Source organism: Bidens hawaiensis, unplaced genomic scaffold (assembly GCF_021521415.1).
Source record: "Bidens hawaiensis isolate Kalapana, Puna unplaced genomic scaffold, B.hawaiensis_p1.1 tig00004474_1, whole genome shotgun sequence".
Classification (NCBI taxonomy): domain Eukaryota; kingdom Viridiplantae; phylum Streptophyta; class Magnoliopsida; order Asterales; family Asteraceae; genus Bidens; species Bidens hawaiensis.
The window spans coordinates 2,308,759-2,331,770 of record NW_027491269.1 but is presented as its reverse complement, the minus strand read 5'-3'; the positions used below and the strand labels follow the sequence as shown (position 1 = coordinate 2,331,770).

The following is a 23,012-nucleotide window of genomic DNA, read 5'->3' as shown; positions in this document are numbered from 1 at the left end:
AACATTTAGTCACGAAACTCCCGATTGAGGAATTGAGGAGTGGACGTAGTATGAATTAGTTAACACACGCTTAAGCATTAATAAATCGACTTGTCATCCCTATCCCCTTTAACTCTTATTTCATATCTTATTTTTGAGTTGGGAAAAGAGGTCAACAAAGTAAATTAGCATGTTTAATTAAGCTAAAATTTTGAAAACCAATTCACCCCTTCTACCTTTATACAGAGGCGGTGACATGTCAAACTGAAGAAAAAAATAAATAGATTTAAAAGTTTCCGGGGAGTACAAGTAAAAAGATATGAGAAATAGAATATATATGGTAAACCCTAGTTCAAATTATAGATGTCTTTCAAATAAATAGGTTTTCGAAGTCGCATCTCTCACCAACATCACTCGGTTGGGCCCTTTATCATCGGTCCTTTAGGTAACACCCTAATTGCACCTCACAACAACATCATGCTCTTCAACCTCAATTATTACGGTTTACCTATCTTATCCATAAACCAACGTCTCATTTTATTTATGCTGAATCACTAATCCGGATTCCTATGCTTCAACACATAAGTTTAACACTGTGTTCCTAAGTCTCATTTAACAAGAGGAGATGAAGGAAAAGATAGGAAAATAAAAAAAAAAATTATGTTTCAGATATTTTTTAAGAAAATGAGGGAATGGGAAAGGAGGGAAAATACTTGAAAATTTAAGTATATTATCACCCTCCAAACTAGAGATATTAGAAGAAAAAATATTTATGTCTAATTATAACTTTTATAAATTCCTAAATTACCCTTCTATCTAACTTCATGTAATAGTTTACTTAACATGTATAATAGGAAAATGTATCTTTATTTTCTTTTCCTCTTAACTCGGGAACACCTAAAATGTTTAATTTCCCTTCATTTTTTTCTTTCATTTTTATTAAACTCGGAAATACGAAATAAAATCACATATTTTCCTTATCCTAGCTTTCTTTCCTGTCATAATTGTTTTTTCCTCCCCTCCCCTCCCCTCCCCTCCCCTCCCCTCCCCTGGTTAAATGAGTTAAATGAGAAAAAAGTAACATAAACATCTCCTTTTTTTTAGGTTTGCTCTATATTTTATTCTAAAATCAATAAAAGGAAAAGGTGAAAAATACAATATCATTTTAACAAAATAAAATACATCCGGGTCGGGTTTTATTCCCATATAAACAAAACCCTAACTTCACCCTCTTTCTCTTGATTTGATTTGATATCCTCTCGCCGCCGGTATTCATTCTCACCATCAGAGCTCAGTAAGTACTGCATCTGTTTCATTGTAAATGATACCTTGATTCAGTTAGCTTTATTTAGATAGATTAATCGTTGTGTTGTTAGTTCGTTAGGTCATGGGCAACAAACGAAAAGAGCGTGAGGCTAATTCGGACGACGATGCACCGTCGAAATCACGCACGAAGAAATCGGACGGTGGAAAAAATCAAATTCTACCGTCAATGATTAAGAACAAGGATAAAAGGTCTGCCTTATACGCCAAGCTAAAGCACGACAAGAAGACCGAGAAGCGAAAGAATGCCAAAGCTCGTCAAGATCAAGAGAAAAGAGCTCTTGAGCTTGGAGAAGAGGTGCTTGTTATTTCATATTATTAATTAATTAATATTTTTATTAGGTTATGATGACATTGTATTTAGATTATTTTAATTATCAGAGTTGTAGAACTCTAGTCGGGCCGTGGGGTAGGGACTAGCGATTATCGGGATTAATCAGATTGGAATCTATGCTGGTTATCAGACCTCTAGTAGAGTATCGGTCAAATATCAGGACTTATATATTGGCGATATTGACCGATATATCATTGGTTTTCTTGAATTAAGTTTTTTAAGTCTTAATCGTCAATTTTTAGTGTTTAATGTTAGTGCTTTAAGTCTTAATTAGTTTCTACTTGCTACAGTTGTTAGTGTTTTGTAAGTTGCAAAAGGTTACTTTGTTCATGGTAGGAGAGTATACTGAGTTGTTAGTGTTAAATTGCTATATATATATAAATTCTGCATGATATTAAAATTACCGATATCTCACCGCAATAACCGGTCTCTCTAATATCGGTTTCGATTAATATACGATATTTTTCCGCATTAACTGCTTAGGCTACAATTGTTATGGTTTTATAGGTTGAAAAAGGTTAATTTGTTAATGGTAGAAGAGTATACTGAATTGTTAGTTAAACTGCTATATATATAAGTTCTGCATGATATTAAAATTACCGATATCCCACTGTGATAACCGATATCTCAAATATTGGTTCTTTACCGATATCCGATATCCGATATTCATCTGCGATAACTGCATAGATTGGAATTTATATGAAAATTTTCAAATATACATATATACCAAGTTTTATACAATTTTGAACGATTTTGATCAAATAGCAATTAGTCGGTGACTAGGCGTGATTTTTACAACCTGGTTATTATTGTTAACTTTGCAGCTTCCACCGAAGAGGATACCTAGAACTCTTGAGAATACTAGGGAGGCGGATGAAACCGTGTGCAGACCTGATGATGAAGAGGTATGGCATAATATTAGGTGGACTAGTTTCATACATGTATGAGGTTGTGATCAGGTTTTGATGTTTTATGTATGGTTTTGTAGCTTTTTGCTGTTAATGATGCTGATGAGTTTAGCGCGGTTTTGAACCATGAACGGGTGCCTAAAGTGTTGATGACCACTTGTCGTTTTAATTCTACGGTAAGTTTTCTTTTTAATGTTGTTTGTGATTTTGTGATAGAGGTTGCTTTTATTATACACGTTTTTGGATCTGGAGGTAGGGGTGTGCAAACAAACCTAAAACTAAAAAAATTCGAAAACCGAGCCATCTTTTTAACAAAAAAACAGAACTGAATTGTGAATTTTGTTTTTGGTTTGGTTCTTAACTGAATAAATATGTTTTTAACTTTTTATTTTTATGTAACTATGGTATATGTTTTTAAGCTTGCTAATGGCCCAACCCAATTAAGCCCAGTTGACAAGTCATCCGGGCTACACATTTGATACACAAACTAATGTCCGGAACAAAAAACCTAAGCAAAACTAGGCAAAAAAGAAATTCGGTTTGAATTTGGCCTTTTTAACCGAACTGAATTGATTTGGTTTGGCATTTGCAAATTCAGATAGATTGGTTAGGATTTTTTTTTTCAAGTCTGATCAAACCGATTCAAACTAACTGAAGGAACACCCTATCTGGAAGGGTTTCAATTTTGCTAATTTGTATAATTTTGTTGCATTTTTTAATACAGAGGGGGCCTGCATTGATTAAGGATTTACTCACTATAATTCCCAATTCAGAGTATTATAAAAGAGGAACTTATGACTTGAAGAAGGTATCATCTAAGGGTCTATGTTTGTTTTTAACTCTTTCTCATTTTCTTTGTAGATATATGGTTTTACGATGTTTGGATTTAATTTTCAGATTGTGGAGTATGCAAACAACAAAGAATTCACATCTGTTATTGTTGTTCACACTAGTCGTAGAGAACCAGGTTCGTTCATTTAAATAATTATGCACTTTTTTATCTCATTTAAATATGTTTATTCACATTTACTTACATACCTTTGCTGGTTTTTTATAGATGCTCTTTTGGTTATTGGATTACCCAATGGGCCTACAGCCCATTTCAAGCTGACAAATCTTGTATTGCACAAGGATCTTAAGGTAAATGAAGTTTCTTGTTGCAAGTTCAGACACTTAACTAGCAAATTTAATATTTGTTTATATGATATTGTTGTAGAATCATGGAAATCCAACTGGTCATAAACCTGAGTTAGTTCTGAATAACTTTACGACACGCCTGGGGCATCGTGTTGGAAGGTATAGATTGCTTCATATCTAGTTGCTTTATTTTTTAAATTTGATTGCTGATAGTTTTCACACCTTTTTTTTGTAGATTAATACAGTCACTTTTTCCACAAGACCCTGAATTCCGTGGTCGACGAGTTGTCACTTTTCACAATCAGCGAGATTTTATATTCTTCCGACATCATCGGTAAGCCAACTTTGATAAAAACAGATTTAAAGCAACACAAAAAAGATTAGAAACTTCATATAAAACAATAAATGCTTGTTTGTTGTGTAGGTATATTTTTGAAGTCAAAGAAGATAAAATTGCTACTGCAAATGACAAAGATGAGGAAAATGGAGATGAGAAGAAGAAAAAAGGGAAAATAATTGCTCGTCTTCAGGTTATTATTAACTTTTTTATTTTTATTTAAAATTTTATGAAATAAATATGATTATAGCAATAAAATACATTTTTCTGGACAAACTGTTTTATTGACGCATTTGACTTTCAACTCATTTGACCCATTACTCTTTTTAGTTTATGCTTTTGATTCTCATCTTAATTAACGTAAATCATTATTCGCAGGAATGCGGGCCCCGTTTTACTTTAAAGTTAACGAGTTTACAGCACGGGACTTTTGATACAAAAGGAGGGGAGTATGAGTGGGTTCATAAGGTATTAAACTGTTTATACTTATTCTTGATTTTCATCTTTAATTTGTCATTAACTCTACATGCTTTTTGTATTAATTGTATTTTCACAGCCTGAAATGGACACTAGCAGAAGAAGGTTTTTCTTGTGATCGAATCTGGAGATCTGGGTTGCTTCACTATCATTACCGTATATTTGTTTTATTTTCTTTTGAATTATCTTAATTGCGTAATTTTGCCGTATGGGAATCAAGTTTTGCAGTCTATGTATGACAAAAATTTAGATCAAAATGTGTTTATTATTGACTCAGTATTAAAGAATTATTAAATGTTTCTAAAGAAGATCACTATTTACAGTGCTTTATAATGTGCATTTTGTCTTGACCAAGTTTTATTATGGTCTAAATTTCCCAAGGTTTGGTAGACTTGAATTGTTCTTTTATAATATAATAGTACTATAGACATGTATAATAATCTCTTGTAAACATCTGTAAGAGCTTTCAGGTGTAATTACTAAGGTGCTGTTTGTTTTTCCTCAAAAGCTCTTCCTGACCACTTTTGTCTGCACTGAGAAAAGGGCGCGCAGACGTTGGGCTCTGCAGTGCGTTTGTTTTTCCGAAGACGTTTCATTAAAAAACGTCTGCGCGCCCTCTTCTCCCAGAAGTCTTGTACATGTGACTTCTCACCTCTTCTCCACTTCTTCTTCTTTGTTCCTTCATCATCAGACACTTCACTCGTAATACATGAGGGGGAAATTGTGTAACTTATTCCATCGACAATACAAATAAGGAACCATGGACGCCCAATTGAAACCCTAGTCACCGAGAAGTAGATATCGGGATGGCCGTCTTCAACGTGGTACAGAAGCGGCGGAGAGCCGCCATCGCCGACCGTAAGCGAGCGGCGCACGGTGACCCTCTTACCGGAAAGCTGAAACATAAGCCCCAAAACACCACTATTTCCGGCAAGCGTAAGCGTAAGCTCATGAAGAAATGACGCCGGGTATTATTCTTTCATTCACTATTTATGTATTATTAATTCATTATTACCATGTTTAAATTAGCTTGTTGAACTGAATAATCTACTGAACAGGACCAGAAGGAAGCTATGGAAAAGGGGCTTATAACCATGGAAGATATCGAGATGGCTGTTGCTGATGGTATCAATCAATCTCTCACTTTTTATATATCATTGATTTTAAATATGTTCACTGCAGACACATATTTGGTTCATGAACACAAGCTTCTAGTAGTAGTAGTAGAGAACAGACCAGGCAATTTAATCCCAGAATCAACTTAAGTAGGCCTGTATATGAACCGAACATTTGATGAAACTTTTGTTAGGATATTCGTTTATTTAACAAATGAACAAAAAATTGCTCATTTAGTTAAAAAACAAACAGTCTTCTTCTTACAGTCTGCAGATGTTTGGTCCACCTCTTCTGCTGCAAATGCCTGCAGATATGGTCCGCAGACTGCAGATGTTTTACCTCTGAAAAATAAACAACACCTAAGCAAACGATGATTGAAAACCAAACTGAAGTACAATAGGACAGGCAAACACTATAAAATTTGAACTTCAAGAAGTCGAAATTATTCATTTAGCTAACAAACATTCAACGGTTTCATTAACCAAACCTTAATCTCCTAATGTGCTCATATTGTGTGTTGTCTGGCATACACAAATATGAGCAACTATAATAACAATAATTGTGTCTGTATGTTTGTGTGGAATTCAAATGGGATATGAATTTATAGTGTTTCAACTGTAACTTTCACATAAATCCAAATGTCCTATCATCCATGTTAACATATGTAACACATCTCGTACAAGTCTATGTACAAAACGATCATAGCGCACAATAACCTGAAAATAAAATGTCAAATCAAAGTGGTTTAGAAAACGCATCAGATGCCTCGCACTCTCGCAGACAAAGGTTTTTCATATAGAAGATGGGATGTTCATACCTTGGCTGGTTAAGCAACGCAACATAAATCTAGATCGTACTCAAATAGGAGAGCCTACAATTTATTTAAATTTCGAATTTCAATTATATTGTCTTAGAATTCTTATATTATTATGCTCTTACTCGTGTTCACAAGGTGAAAGTTCTTAGTTATTCATGTAAGCCAATAATACCTACATGTTAAACACTATAAATTGCGCATTTATAAAATAGATACAGCTAGATGTTATTAAATATAATTCATTATCTATCAATCTTACTTAAAAATATATGATAATTATTCCGTACTATATCTATGTGTGTTAGATACTTGTACCTGTTTTTCTGCATATGAATGAGCTTGAATGCAGAACAGAAAAGTATTCTTCAATGACCCTTACCCACCTGTATAGGGGATAAGATTAACATGTTAATGTTGTACCAAGTCAAATGTCTAAGATACCCTTTCATTTCAACATACAAATAGAGGCAAGTGTGTCAAATGTCTAAAATACCCTTTCAGTTCAACATGCAGAACTAAAATACCCTTTTCATTTCCACATACAAAACCAAGGCAGGCGTGTCTAATCTCTAAATTACCCTTTTCATTTCAACATACAATTCAGAGGCAAGTGAGTCAAATGTCTATAATACTCTTTCATTTTCAACACAGTAACAACATAGAAGCAAGTTTTCGCAAAAGAATCTTCATTTTTAAAGTATACTAAACTTAATATTAATAGACCAAAAACAATATCGGAGACCCGATAATATCATGTAACATGTTGCTGTTGTATATAGTGAAATGTCTAAAATACCAATTAACAGAACAAAAAATCACGATAAAAGGAAGGATATTTTCAAAGATATCAGAAGAGAAAGTTTACCACAAATTCTCCCCAGAAAAACCTTCAAAAATGCAATGTGCCCTCCATGTTGTTTGGTTGCTAGAACAATATTTTGGTTCATGCTGATAATCAAAAGAAATCCACTTTTGGTCAACAATCAAAGTCAAAGTTAAGCTTCTTAAGTGTTGTTCATACCGACACTCATCAAACGGAATGGCTTCATAGGTGCAGACCGGGTCATCTATAGCGTTGATGCAGACAAGTGGCACCTTTACATTGGCCACCACATAGACACTGCTAGCTGATCTATGAAACGCATCAACGGTCTGGATGAAGGCCACATCATCATTGGAAAATAAATAACGTTGACAAAAACAATTAGAGAAATGAATGAGAAGTAACACCTCAAAATTTCCAGTAATTCTAGAAGTGTATTTGTTATCTCTCCAACAGAACGCGCCTAATTGAAATAATGTAACTTTTTTTAATCATATCTGACACGTTAGTGTATATTAATTTTAATTTTTAAATATGTGGATTACCTTTTCCATGCCTTCCCAATCTACAACACGAGCATAGACATCCCGGTGCCTATAAAAACTCATAACAAATAAGTTAAACTTAAATTACATTTGATATAAAACGAAAGCGATGAATAAAGAAGACATACATTCGGGCTAAATTTTTTAACGAGTTTGCTAAAACTCTATTATAAAATCTCTGCATAAAGCCTCTGCCCAAGAATTTGTCATCCATCTGGCATAAGAGAAGGTTAGTAGCAATATGGGTGGGTCAAGCATGTTTGGTAACGGGTCAAGCGAATAATAGCTTAATGTTATCATTTGTATCTAAGTAAAAAGGTAAAAAAAATTAATAAAGACTAACCATAAGGTCCCATGGATTACAAATGGATGCAGCACCAACAATCGGGACATTAACCCCATCCTCGCCTAAATATTTCACCTGCAAAATCATTGCGCGTATGTTTGACACACAACTTTTAGATTTTATTTTTGAACAGAAAGATGCTTTATAATTATTTAGCATGCCAATAACAATAACAAAAGTAATGGTTATATGCACACCCATAATATATTTTACCAAAAAATTGGCACCAATGCTTGTTCCAATAGCAAAAAGAGGAGCTTCAGGATGTATACAGTGAAGGTGATTAACCACTTCACGTATATCCTCGGTCCATCCCGGAGTATAGATACAATCAGACTGTCAAACAACCGATAAAGTTAGTACAAATACGTTCATGTTAAATGACAGCTCAGCATGCTTTGAACATGCTGACTTTTGTGAGTCAAAATTTATGCTTGACTTTTATGAGTCAAAGTTATATGACTAAATGTCTGAACAACACTTTCAATGACTATTTACATCGATTCAAAGTAAATATTAATACTTACGGCGAGTGGTACACCTGCAAGACCCCGGTGATTGCTTATGACAACATTCCATCCATATACCGCCATCTTGTATGTAACATGTTTTACATACTAGCATAAACATCACTCAAATTTAAATTAAAAAAAAAACAATCAAAATGTTTAGTTAGAAATAAAGAAATTTAAAGGTTATACGCAAAAAACGAACCGGAGTATCAGAATGACTCGTTAAACCAGGAACCAGTATAACGATACGAACCGCTTTTGCGACACCATTGACTTGAAATCTTGACTCAAAAAGAAAAATAAAGATAGCAAAAGTTAAGTTATAAATTAATTCATGTACATAACATTAATTAAAAGTTATTATATGAGGTTTTAGGTTTACCATTATAGTTCATCAACCAGTCCAAAGCAATTGTTCCATCATCAGATGTGATAAAAACCTCTCTGTCCATAAAAAAACAATATTAAGAGGTAGAGAGTGACCGGAAGGAGTGTTAAGCCTTTGAATATAAGGTGAAAAGGCGAGACATCTGTGCCGGTTGTCTCCATTTCCGATTACCTTTAAGTGACTGTTATGCTGCTAAGTGAATATATAAATAAATAAATAAATAAATAAATAAATAAGCTAGGGTGGCCAGTCAAACAACCATGCGTCCAAAAGTGTTGCGCTTTTACTTATTAAATAACTAAACTAGATTACGAGGGGTTCGGTTTAAGTCTTGTTCTTGACAAATGTTATGTTGTGTACGAGCCAGGGGTATTACTGCAGTGTGAATAGTGAAAATTCAGGAGGTGGATTTCTTCTGGAACTGATGGCAGGGTAACATGACTTTGTTGTGAATTATCTTTAGAAAATTGGATAAGTTTAACTATTGACTGCTAGTAATTTATATAGTTAATTTAATGGGGCTACACTTTCCACTTTCATCTTCGTAGCTAAAAACATGTAGTTTAGATTAAGTACACACAATAGCGGATCCAGACATTTAACTCAGTAGGGGGAAATTATTAATAAAAATATAAAGCGAACTACATTAAATATAGCAAAACAAAATACATATTACAGTCGTTCTATACGTGATTTCATTGTTTGAAAATGGTCAATTACAGTTTAATTTGAAAACACTTTAAAATGCTTCTTTTCGATGATACAAATTACACAAGCATTCAAAAAGTCCTTGCCAATTCGATTACGTAAATTTGTCGTTAACATCTTCATTGCTGGAAAAAATCTTTCACCATTGCGATTCCAACGGGTAAAACTAATTTTCGAAACGAACTTGATATTCATGAATCGTCTGCATGTTTGTCTTCTTCGTATAACAATTAACATCTTTTTAAATCGATCATTTAAAAAGGGATTGTTTAACACTTTATTGGGCTGGAAGAAATGCAGAATATGAGGCTAACTAAAAAAACAGGAGGGGTCTTAATTAATTTTTTTAATCCAAATTACCACTACAAAACTTAATTATTACATAGACTCACTAGATTTGAGTGGGTTACTAACCCCCACTAGACTGGTCTTCAATCCGCCTATGAGTACACACAAACACACACGAACGCAAGAATATATGTGGTTTGATGTAAGCTGACCCATATCCATGACCACATTTTAGGTTTTCTTATTACTCAGGTGCTCAAGAGAATTACGATGGCTTAACAATTAACACCCATCTGCAACATTCAGTGTGGCATATAACTTGTAGAGAAAGAAAACATAAATATGAAAACGACCAATAAATAAACCCACACGTTATGACGGGTGGCTGCTCTAGCCCCTTAGCCGAAGGCTCCATAATTCCAATAGGCCATGGTTTTGTGGAAATATTTACCGATAAGGCCATGTCTTGTGGTAGTGTTAATGGGGATGTGGACCCCCGCCACATCGGTAAGTTGGGATGCGTAGAACAACGCAATGCCAGTGGCGGCGTGAAGGGTGGAGTTGTGATGATCTTTGGGTGCGCTGGACACGTTTTGTTTATGTGTTTTTAACTATTAACTAAAAAATAATCCAGTAATTTATAGGTTATCACACCATTGCATTTCATATTTTATCTACGTATATAACATGTTGGTAGGCGAGAAATATGAAACCCCTACTTCCTAAGACCATCGTAGTGGAGCGTTTTCGGCTCCAAAACTATTCCCAAACGCTATGAACACCCCCCAACTCAGCCCAAAAAATTGAGCAAAAATTTGGTTGACTTTAATTTTACTATTGTATCACTTTTTGTAAAATTTTTCTTTGCTCACTGAAGCGATATGGGAGTAGTATAAAAAGTTGTTAAGTTTTTATAGGTTTTATTCACACAAAGTCTAGTTTTAAATTTATACAGATGATTATTATCTTAACTACACCACACACAAATAGGCAAGTGTACCTATCGTATATGTAGTAAAGTATAGGTAAGAACCAAATATCGATCCACGGACACACTTATTGATTTTTACTACTAAGTCGTTGCATTTATATCAACCGGAAGTGAATTTCATTTTGGTTTTGATTTTAGTTTTGGTAAATGAGTTTAAAGAAATTTAAGACATAAATTAAAAGACAATATTTTTGGGTCCTTATATTTTTAGATAGAAAGAAGATCAAAGATAAAAATGTATCATATTGGTTCAAACTCCCTTTAACTTGGTTTAATAAATGATTAGTAAACATGTGACATGAGCTTGCTATGGTGATTAAATGTGGGAATAACATCGTTCGTCATGTTATTCCATGATAATTAAAGAAAAGAGATAACTCTTGATTTCTTTTACTAAAACAACATTTTATGTAAGTAAGTGATTTTTGATAAAGATAATTTAACTCACATTAAAGATGAGATAATCCCTTAAATTACTAAGTGAATTGTCCTTGATATTTTAGTAAAAATAACCTTTGTATTATACATAAAACACCAATTAAGATTAGTTGAGTTGTAAAGGATTAACCTTGAATTACAAAGTATTAACCCACACAATTCTTGAACAATTATAGAACTCATGTAATAGCCACTTAAGAGTTGCTTAAAATAGGTTATGTTGCATACTCACTTAGCAAGAGTGGCAATTCCTGGCTTATCGTCAAGCTCGGTATTTGGGGGTCGATTTTAAGGATTCTTAATTTATCAACCAAGTCCTTAGAAGAATGACGATTTCTCGACTTATCATCAAGTTCGGGATCTTGGTGTCTATTTTAAAGTTCGCCAAGGCTTCGCAAGACTACCAATTTCTCTGCTTATCTTCAAGCTTAGCACTTGGGGTATCTTTAAAGAGTATTTTAATATTTCTCATCAAGTGATAATTGCAAACCAATCACATGTTTTACTATCATTATTAATCTTCAATTAAGATTTATTATAAACCAAGATGATACTTTGGAAGTTTAGCTACTAATAAGCATAATGATAAATATCAAAGTAATAGATACAAACATGATCAAATTGAAACAATCTAACCAATTTGGATGATTACTCTTTGATGCTAATGACTTTTCCCAAAAGTTTTATCTTTTAATCTTCAAGGGTTGGATGGATGAGATTAATTCTCTTATTAATGGTGATGTAAAGAGGTGGTTGGAGAGGAGTAAATGAAGTGGAAGGTGTATTAAATGTCTCTCAAAGATGTAATAAATGAAGAAGATGAGCATTCGGTTTATAGGATAATCAGGCCTTCAAGGCACGACTGTGTTAAGTAAGGCATGACCATGTCTTCATTTTTGTCATGCTGCATCAATTTTTCTTTTTCAGATCGCACATTTTTAGGTTAGCACGGCCGTGCTAAGCAAGGCACAATTGTGTTGAGTTCCACAACTGTCTAAATTCCACCACTTTTATCCTTTTCTATTGTACTTGAAGGCATGGCCGTGTATTGGGAAGACATGGCCGTGTTTTGCTGTAGAGCCTTCTATTTTATCTTTTCTTTCTGCTCTTGATAACATGAGGTGTGTTTTGGTTAACATGACCATATCTTGATTTCCTGATTTTTGTCTTCACTTCGCATGCTCTAGGCATGACCATATCTTGATTCACCACGGAGTGTGTTGAGTCTGTTTTCGCCATTTATCTCCATTTTTTTTCGATTTCAGCTTGTTTTATTCCTTAAGACTATATTTACCTATATATAGAAATTATAAACATTAGTGGTTATTTATTCTATTATAGTTGCCGAAATTACGCTTATATGGAGATAATGCTGAAAAGATGTATAAATTCTTATACATCACTCACTAAGACGCCACATATCATAAAACACCCCTATAAAGAGTTTCGACTACACGTGGTTTAAGTGACACCTATACATCAATGTTCTTTGCAAATGATGTTCATAGTATTAGGATCTTTGTAAATCTTCAACTTTAATTAATTAATAATTACAATAAAAGTGAGCTGCTTAATCATGAACAATAATGTGTCTAATAAATAAATATAATCCAAAGGATTCATAAGAAGTTGCATTTTTTTCTTTATTAATAATTAGTTTTTATCCCTCGTATTACGGGGTTGTTTTATTTTATTTGTTTCTAATATTTATTTATTCTCTGAATTTTTATTTTTTTATTATATGAAAGTTAATTATATACTTATGGTTTGATGATAAATTATTTCACAAATAAATGAGATGTTATAACCCGGTTTAAAAGCTATATGAGTTTGATGAGACCCAAGACCCATTTATTTTTTTACTATAAAAATTGGTTTTTTTAATTATAAACAATATATATCTTTTTTTAAATAAATCAGATATTAATTTTTATTATATCCCTATTTTATAGGATTTTTATATCATATATTTGGTGAGATTAGTTTTTAATTTAATGAGATATTATAACCCGTTTAAGAAATATCTGGGTTTGATGAAACCCATACCCGTGAATTCGGGTCAAATGCATGAGAAGCTTTCATTTAAAAATCAAGTAAATCTGGTGACTCTAAAAAAAGGGAGAGCGACCACATCGCTACACGTAGAGTGACAATATCTAATTAAATCAACCTACGGCGGAAATGTCGGGGCGTGAGCTGATTTCCACAGCTCACAAGGTACTATCATGCAATTGTAAAGCGAGAATATCTAATTAATTTATTAATTGTCAACGAACATTTAAGTACAGCAAAAATAGAGAAAATTACAATACAAAACCAACTATTCTTGTTTATGTTTAACATCCTAAGGTCATCTCTACGTGAGCTTCAGTTCGATAAGCAATCTAGTCTATAACCTGCAAATGTGTACAAAATATATATATTTGTCAAACAAAATGATAATATATAATGATATAAATAATAGAGTAAAAATAAGCAAAACTGTTATATGTGAATATAAACAATGAAAGTGTTACGCAAATAATGAGTGTCGGTGAAACCATTGCCAATGCGATCGGGCTCCGGCCACTACGACGGTCGTATGATCATACTATAATAAGATTATGTTCGACCTCTCCGAATGCGATTCAAGTAAGCAAGTAAGCAAATAGCAAGTAACAAACAGTCATTCGATTGATACACAACACAAAGATCACAGTTTGCTTTTGAGAAATAATAAGATAAATAATTTGATAAATGGTACGCAAGTGTCCCCAAAACATTTGAAAACAAGTAAAATAGGGGAGTGATTACTCACCTGACGGATGAACGAAATAAGTGACGATGAGAGAGAGATGAACCCTTCGGGATATACCGTCAAGGATTCCTAATTAAATAATATAATATTAATTATAAATGATATATCATACCTTAATATTATGAGTTATTAACAAATGAGATAATGCGTCTAATAGATATGGGATTTCGATGTTATTTGGGTTATGTTGTGATTAGAATGGTTATTGATTATGTAACATCTCGGATTTTTCGTATTTGTATTCGTTTAAGTTTAAGCCCATTCGGGAATGCAATTCAGATCTTTCGAACTATTTTAAACTTGTATTTATTGGTAGTTAACTTGGTTTAAATTATTTTATAATTTCATAATTTTCATTTATGCCAAATAGTTCTTAAAAACCCTTAAAATCAGTTAAAACGGCTAAAAATCGCATTTATAAAAGTGCAGGGACTATTTTTGACCCAAATCTCGAAACTTATGCCCTAAGATAAGTTATATAATATTATAACATGTCCATTTTATTACCTTAAATATTAAAAATGATTTTTTATTATTAATTGGTTCGATTTTGTTATTAATTGATCATTTTGTTTCCTAATTCGTTTTTAGCATGCAAATCACTTATTTTAGGCATAAACCGGGTGAATTAAGCTCCAAGAAAACTAATACAACTAAAATACATGTACAATGTACATAAACCCTTTCAAGAATGAAATTTACAGCCTATAACATTGATTTAATCATTAAAGACCCATTCGGTTCTTAAACGAGTAAGTTACCATATTTAGATCGATTTAGTGTATCCTATATAAACATATCATTATTTCTCTACCACAAATCATCCTAAACCCTAAAACACTACTCTCAGCCGTCACCCTCCTCTGACCCTCCTCAAACTCTTCGGTTTTTGCTTATTGGTTGAAGATACGTTCATAACCGGTTGACTTTGCATACGTATGGACCTTTGACTCATCGTTTCCGTTGATTCTTTCACTTTCCGGGTAAGTTGTAAACATAGAAATCATTCATATATATTCCCTAGTCAATAACCTTCAATAAATTTTGGTGGTTGAAGGGTGTTGACTGGTCAAATCGTTTAAAACTCGTTAAAGAACAAAATAGTCAACTAGTTTGACTTAACATTTTCTCATACTTCTGGTCGGATTCAATGTCGGTCTAGAAGACTTTTATTCTCATAACGAAATTTTAAGGCTACTGAGCAAAACCCGACTTCCGAATCGCTGTTCAGATTCTGGTCAGTACTAGCTCGCTTAAATGTTTAATTAGACATAACTAGAGTTCTACTTATCCGTTTGGATTGATTCCAGCGGCATTAAGTTCGTTTTTATTTATAGTTTCATATCAAAAAGTTTCAGGTTCTGATAAGTTATCTCGTTTGACACGTATTGGACGACTCGCTTATCCGTTTACTCATTTATTATTAATTATACTCGCTTGCCTTTAATCTAAGGTGAGTATTTCACTCCCCTTTTTACTTATTTTAACCGTTTTGGGGACATATGCGTTCGTAGATATTTTTATATTATATAGTACTCAACCGCAACTGTTTATCCTTGTGTGTGTATCAGTTTGCCTAACTTGCTATTTTCTTACTTGCTTATTTGAATGCTACTTGCTTACTTCGACAACCGATGTCCATTTTTATGGTGCGGTTTAGTCCTTGCTTGGTAGCCAATGTCCATTTATTTGGATTGATTGAGCCCGTTCTTTATGGTTTGCTTTCTTTATAGTTGTTTGATTGTTATGTGCTATGGCTTATATGTATATCTCACACCAACAGTTTGCACTTTTACTTATTATTATATAGTGTCTCAAATATGGTGTTATACTCACTCAACGTTGTGTTGACAAAACCTATTATTATTTTTAACGCATATGCAGGTTATCGTGTGATGTGATTCTCAAGCTTGTATTTGAAGAAAACTTAGGCTGCATGCTAGAGAAGAAGATACAAGAATTAGAATATTTAATTTTGTTTTATTTGATTAAATTTAATTTATGTACTTTGGTTAATTTTGATGTAAATGATTATTTAATTAAATCTAATAGATATTGCCACCTTTAATATTGCATGATAGTACCTTGAGAGCTGTGACAATCAGTTCACGCCTCAGCATTTCCGCCGTAGGTTGTGGTGTTACAGATTAGACGTTTGATTCCAACGGTAATTATTATTATGAAAACAATATTATTAGTCATTATTTAAATTAGAAGAATTGTTTGCTTATTATATAATCTAAGTTATGAATAATTAATTTTAACTGAACATGAGTTACGATATACTATAATAATAAACTTTTAAATATTTAATTGTAATAAGTTTGATATTTTTGAATCTTTAACGAAATCCAACCTTAAAATATAACTTGTACTATATTAAATAATTTAATACTAACGTTAAAAATACATATTTATAATACAATATGTAACTTGGGATATTTATCAAAAATCTAATTTTATAAATATAATTAATACGTTTAAAACACGATTGTTACAATTTTACAGAATGAAACATATATATAACATTAATAAAAACAAATTTATAAAGACGTTTGATGACGAGAAAACACCAATAATGGTGTCGGGTTTTAAGAAAATAATGATGATTTATTATTATTAAAATATACTTATACACACACACACACACACACGAGAAACTAGTACGCGAGATTAATTGCCAAGACACGTTAACGTAATGAGGTCGGTTTAATAAAATAACGTTTATTTTATATTAAATATTTATTTACACAATTTATAATACCAATTAAACATTTAAAACAAAGAAAAACAAAATTAAAGACAAACCGCGTCCAGGGCGGCTCGAACCCGCGCCCTTGGCCGGTTCTCGGATCTGGATGCACACACCCTAGCTGCGCTAGGGTGTTAGTAGGTTAACATATCAGATTAATTAGTTATATACAACAGTTAACAAATCCCCAAATTCGCAAGAACCCTAATTCCTAAAAAGATTAATCTGGCTGTTTTAGGTTTAATTAACGTTAGGGTTTATGCTATATGGATCAAAGCGAACTCAAATATATGTTTAATTACCTGATACGCTGATGGATGTATGGTGAACGGCGACCTAAAGGTGACGACTTAAACGCGGTTGAGTATGGATCATTATGAACTGGTAAAATGCAACTAATGTTAGGGTTATTGGTCGCAAGGTGGAAAAGAGTATATCTGGAGGTTTAATTGAGTTTTGGTGACGGATGAACTGCATATGGATGAACGGGTTTTGGACGGAAAACGAATTAGTCAAATACGCTTTATAATTGAACTACTTTCCTAATTCATATTGTCGGCAATATCGATTTGATGGGAGTAACACATCACATGATTTAGTTTCCAAGTTAAAGCCCGATAATTAAGGTCCAAGTTAACAAATGGGTCTCGGGTTTGCGATACGGGTCGAGTTGGTCAGATGATAGATGGGTAAAGGATGTAATATAATAACATTTTCACATATTTGCAAATTTGATCCTTGTAGATTGAGAATGGAAATATTTTAAGGTAATAGTCCTAGTTTGGGTTAAAAATGCCATAATGTATAAGTTATAAATATATAAAATATAAATATTTAACAATATTATCATAAAATTTAATTAACTCGATATTTTTATTTGATAAAATAACCCGAACGTAAAAGTGGGTCGTGTAACGGATACAAATTAGTAGTTTGAAAACCGAGTTGTTACAGTCTCCCATACTTTAGGGAATTTCGTCCCGAAATTAAAGGATACCATAACAACACCATTAACTTTTGAGGAAGAGAAAAATTTCTAAATATAACTTTTAAAATTTATTTTAACGCAGAACTTTGTATAGTCAAAACAACGCTCCAAATGAAAATCCGATAAGGGCACTTATATATAGGATGTACTAGCGGTGTATCCACCATGTCCTTGTCATCTTTACATGTGTATCGTTATCCCAACTATTTTCGGTTCTAGGTTATGACACACAATTGCACCCATTATGATTTCCATACGAGGACTTCGATAATTATGTAGACCTCCATAATTACTTAGGTCGTCAGATGGTCCACATAACTCGTCCCATCGTGTGGTTTACAAAATATTTGAAAGGCATGATTTTGTGAGAAAAGTTATTAATTTATTATAAATATGAGGAAAGTGTCAACATATTATAAGTCCAATAGGAGTTGATATATTATAAGTGTAAAATCAGGGGATTTTATAAAATATTTCTAATAACGTAATTTAGGTGAACTTTCAAGTTTGATTAATGAAATTAGTGAAAATTTTAAAGTAACTTAAAAGTTAAAAGAAACGGAAACATTGAAGTTGGGATATATGATGCGTCGACAAGATTGATTGTGAAGAAAGAGAGTGGGGATATGAGCCAACTAACAAATTTACGTGAACTTACCGAAAATTCTATGATTGCAAGGATAACATCAACAAAATTTTGTGAATGAATTAATTGATAATTGTAGACGAATAACAACCTGTGAAATTTTTTAAAGGTTGCAACATTCAGGGTAGAATTCATAAGATCGAGAGTACAAATTTGAACAAGATTAAATGAAGACATTGAGGGATTTAGTTTAGTTAAATGAGAAACTCATGAAATTTAAAGAGAACTTTATACAACATTGAAATATCGCAATTGTGTATTTAAGATGATGTATATTAAAATATTAAAGCACTGGTTGCAGTAATTGAGAATGCAAAAATATTAATGCAAAAATTTATGTATACAAACAAACTGTACATAGATGAAATTGGGAAGCGGATATTCACGAATCCCCAAGATAGTCCTATTCCAAATAAATCTTTAAAATTAGATATAGTATAAAGTGGGTCATTGGAAAATCCCCAAATTACAAGGGATTTTCCTATCTTCATAACATCGTTAAAATTAAAATAAAGAAGTTGCAATATTCATAGTTTATCATGAAAGATTAAATAAATAATGAATATTAAAGTAATAATGAAAAATAGAGACGAGTTGAGAAATAATGTATTTAAATAGAAGAGACCTAATTCCTAAATAGATTAATCGGGCTGTTTTAGGTTTAATTAACGTTAGGGTTTATGCTATATGGATCAAAGCGAACTCAAATATATGTTTAATTACCTGATACGCTGATGGATGTATGGCGAAACGGCGACCTAAAGGTGACGGCTCAAACGCGGTTGAGTATGGATCATTATGAACCGGTAAAATGCAATTAATGTTAGGGTTATTGGTCGCAAGGTGGAGAAGAGTATATCTGGAGGTTTAATTGAGTTTTGGTGACGGATGAACTGCATATGGATGAATGGGTTTTGGACGGAAAACGAATTAGTCAAATACGCGTTATAATTGAACTACTTTCCTAATTCGTATTGTCGGCAAGATCGATTTGATGGGAGTAACACATCACATGATTTAGTTTCCAAGTTAAAGCCCGATAATTAAGGTCCAAGTTAACAAATGGGTCTCGGGTTTGCGATACAGGTCGAGTTGGACTGATGGTAGATGGGTAAAGGATGTAATATAATAACATTTTCACATATTTGCAAATTTGATCCTTGTAGATTGAGAATGGAAACATTTTAAGGTAATAGTCCTAGTTTGGGTTAAAAATGCCATAATGTATAAGTTATAAATATATAAAATATAAATATTTAACAATATTATCATAAAAATTAATTAACTCGATATTTTTATTTGATAAAATAACCCGAACGTAAAAGTGGGTCGTGTAACGGATATAAATTAGTAGTTTGAAAACCGAGTTGTTACATTCATGAACTACACGACAACTCTGTGATCATCAACCCCTTAAAACTTGGAATAAGCCAAGTTTAAGCACGTTTTAGCACTTAATCAGATTGTTTAGCAGCAGTTAGCTAACCAAATAACATATCCATCTAGATCGTGGAAGACCAAAGTGTACGTTAATCGATAACCCTATGTTCAGATCTTCAGATCGATTGATGGAGAAGAGATGCCATTTGGAATGTTGAACAAACATGTTTTTTCGTTTTACTAAGTGAACAAAAATTTTTATTCATGTGCGTTCGTTTGTTTCCCTAACAGTTTATTGTATAAAAAGAATACTTTTAGGGGAAACCGCTGGCATGGATAAGTCATCCAAACTATAGTTCTAAAAATTAAAATTATTATTAAAATAATATAAGTTTTACCTTCATTTTTCAAATTGGATCTTTATAGAGAACTTCAAATCGATTTTCAATGGCTCATAAACTGAATTGCAATTGTCAGTTTACATCAAATGATACCTTATAAATCATATCCAATAGTAAATTAGAACCCATAGATGGGTCTAAAAAGAATATATATGTCTGTCCGTTGTGTTAAACGAACATAAACGACACATAAATAAATGAACATAAACAAAGAAACGTAAACGAACAAAATATTGTTGCAAATGTGTGAGGAAACTGAATATAACAACCATTAACCAACATGCATTTATTTTAAGTTTATCAACTTTGAAATCGCAATAAGTCGTAAATTACTAAGAGCATTTTTTATATATATAATATTGTGGAAGAATCAATACTAATCACACGAAAACTGCAAACTACAATATAGAAGCAATAAGAAAAAGGAAATATTAGATATCATAAAGTGCCCTAAAACTCGAAATGTAATACATGGTTCGAACTTGCATATGATATGCGAAGCAAAAAAACTAAAATTATTCATTTCTTATTTGGTCCTTACGGCTCCTAAAGTAATATTAATGTGCCTTTGGTGGTGTCTATTAATCCGTTATCACACATCTATGGTTAATGTCAGACTTTTCTTCATTAGGATCGTTTGTGTTTTCTAGTCAACCAACAAACTTTAAATAACTTCAGAACTCGAATGTTTTCAAACCGCATCTTGTTAAAAGCAAACTTTGTGCAATAACAATACGTTTTGACACATTTATCAGTTCATTTTAGCATTTTGGTACGTTTCAAAACGTTAAACAGCTTTTTTCAGCATCTTTCAGCAGAAAAATAATGTATTCCAACACTTTTAAACACGTTTCAGCACTTAAAACTGCTTGTTTCAGCATGTTTTCACACAGTTCAGCATGTTTATCAGCAGTTTCGGCGCGTTTTCAGCTCGTTCAGCAAGAAAACAGTTCGTTTATCAGCTGTTTAGCACTTAAACAGTGCGTTGCAGCAGTTGTAACAACAACATCAACGAATCAGCAGGTGTTGGCTGGTTTCAACTCATTTCAGCATTTAAAATTGCTCGTTTCAGCGCATGTTTAACTAGTTTTATTACAATTCAGCACGTTTTGGCACATTTCAACAAATTATTAGCAACGAACTGACAAAACAGATCTGAACCGAACTTAACTCAAATTTTAACTTTCACTCGGACTTTAAAACTTGTCCCTTATAAATGCCAAAACTACCCTTGGTTTTCAAGTACTCTCAACAAATGCGTGGACCAAAATACCCCTTTGAATAATATTGATCTCCACAAATTATTGGACAAAACTTCCCCAGCACTCGAAACTTCCCAAATATGCAACATATTATATGTAGCAAATGTTGTACTATTGTGAGTTATATGTAGCGAATGAACAAACAATCCAGCGTATGAGCTAGAATAATCGCGCGAATGAGGAATCAAAATCAAATCTGAACCGTAAACAACATCGAAAACCAAACGCGAACTCGAATCACACGAACATAACTTGAACTTGGATATCGTAACATAATTCAGATGTTGAATCAGAACACGCACGCATTATTCAGGCACAAAATCACATAACGTGGAACTTGAATTGGAAACGGACAGCGAGACGATACGATTAACTCCGAACACGGATTACATATCTATTATCCAACTCATATCATCATCTATATGTAATTATTGAAAAAACTGAAAGAATCCCTAGCCCCAAAAAACTGTCAAATAAAAAATATGCATGTTTTCTGCATTCAGAGGTTCGAGGTTGGGGATTTAGGATTTAGAAACCCGATTGAAAAATTACCATCATATTCTACAATTATGATCAGTTCCAAAGTTCAATTAATATCATCAAAACATGATTCAAAACCCCTTTCATCCATACATTTGAACCCTTTCTTCATCGTATCAGTTAACCATCAATGATGACGGTAGTAGTTGCAAGGAGCTGGATATACCCGGTGGTCGCAGCGGCTTGGGTTCCGCCTCCATAAACCACACGAGGATGATTATAAAGAAAGACGGTGATGCCTTCAATTCAATTTGATCTTCTTTATTTTAGGGTTTGAGAATGGTTATGTTCAAGAAATGGGAGGGACGAGGGTGTTGTGAGATGAGATGAGGTTGAGAGAGAGAGAGAGAGAGAGAGAGGATTAATCGACAAGGGTCTATTAATAAATGTAAGTAACTTGAAGAGGTACACTGTTACATATTTGTTGTCGGTAGTATAATTACACCGTGTTACATATACATAACAACAAGGATTAGTTTTAAACTTTCACGTTGTTATATATATATATATGTAACCCTTATAGATTAGCCCCCCCCCTTCTCTCTCTCTCTCTCTCCATGCAGTCTCTCAACCTCATCTCATCTCACAACTCCACTGTTCTTCCCTTTTTTCTGAACATACCCATTCTCAAACCCCAAAATAAAGAAGATCATATTGAATTAAAGGCACCACCGCCTGGCTTCACAATCATCGTCGTGTGGTTGACGGTGGCGGAGTCCTAGCCGCCGCCACCACCGTCTATATCCAGCTCCTTTCAACTTCTGCTGTCGCCGATACGA

The 23,012-nt window shown here is 33.1% G+C and overlaps 1 protein-coding gene and 1 pseudogene across 4 annotated transcripts; one reads left to right on the top strand and one right to left on the bottom strand.

The window, feature by feature from the left end:
• Window positions 1-1,233: 1,233 nt before the first annotated feature.
• LOC143626661 (uncharacterized) lies at window positions 1,234-4,855 on the top strand. 3 transcript variants are annotated; one of them, XM_077096663.1, is made up of 12 exons: window positions 1,234-1,247; window positions 1,364-1,600; window positions 2,461-2,541; window positions 2,625-2,720; window positions 3,269-3,352; window positions 3,442-3,511; window positions 3,602-3,684; window positions 3,761-3,840; window positions 3,917-4,015; window positions 4,106-4,211; window positions 4,397-4,486; window positions 4,575-4,855. In XM_077096663.1, the coding sequence occupies exons 2-12, from the start codon at window positions 1,367-1,369 to the stop codon at window positions 4,611-4,613; spliced, it is 1,062 nt and encodes a 353-aa protein (XP_076952778.1). In that variant the 5' UTR covers window positions 1,234-1,247; window positions 1,364-1,366; the 3' UTR covers window positions 4,614-4,855. The 3 variants fall into 3 exon arrangements, with proteins under 3 accessions (XP_076952778.1, XP_076952779.1, XP_076952777.1); XM_077096664.1 differs by lacking the exon at window positions 1,234-1,247 and adding an exon at window positions 1,252-1,273; XM_077096662.1 differs by lacking the exon at window positions 1,234-1,247 and adding an exon at window positions 1,253-1,277.
• Window positions 4,856-6,865: 2,010 nt separating this feature from the next.
• On the bottom strand, window positions 6,866-9,203 carry LOC143626653 (embryogenesis-associated protein EMB8-like; annotated as a pseudogene). Its single transcript, XR_013152457.1, has 10 exons — window positions 9,138-9,203; window positions 8,857-8,940; window positions 8,670-8,759; window positions 8,356-8,478; window positions 8,140-8,217; window positions 7,925-8,010; window positions 7,797-7,845; window positions 7,659-7,714; window positions 7,061-7,580; window positions 6,866-6,922 (listed from the first exon to the last, which is right to left on the bottom strand). The product of XR_013152457.1 is annotated as an embryogenesis-associated protein EMB8-like (transcript).
• Window positions 9,204-23,012: the final 13,809 nt, after the last annotated feature.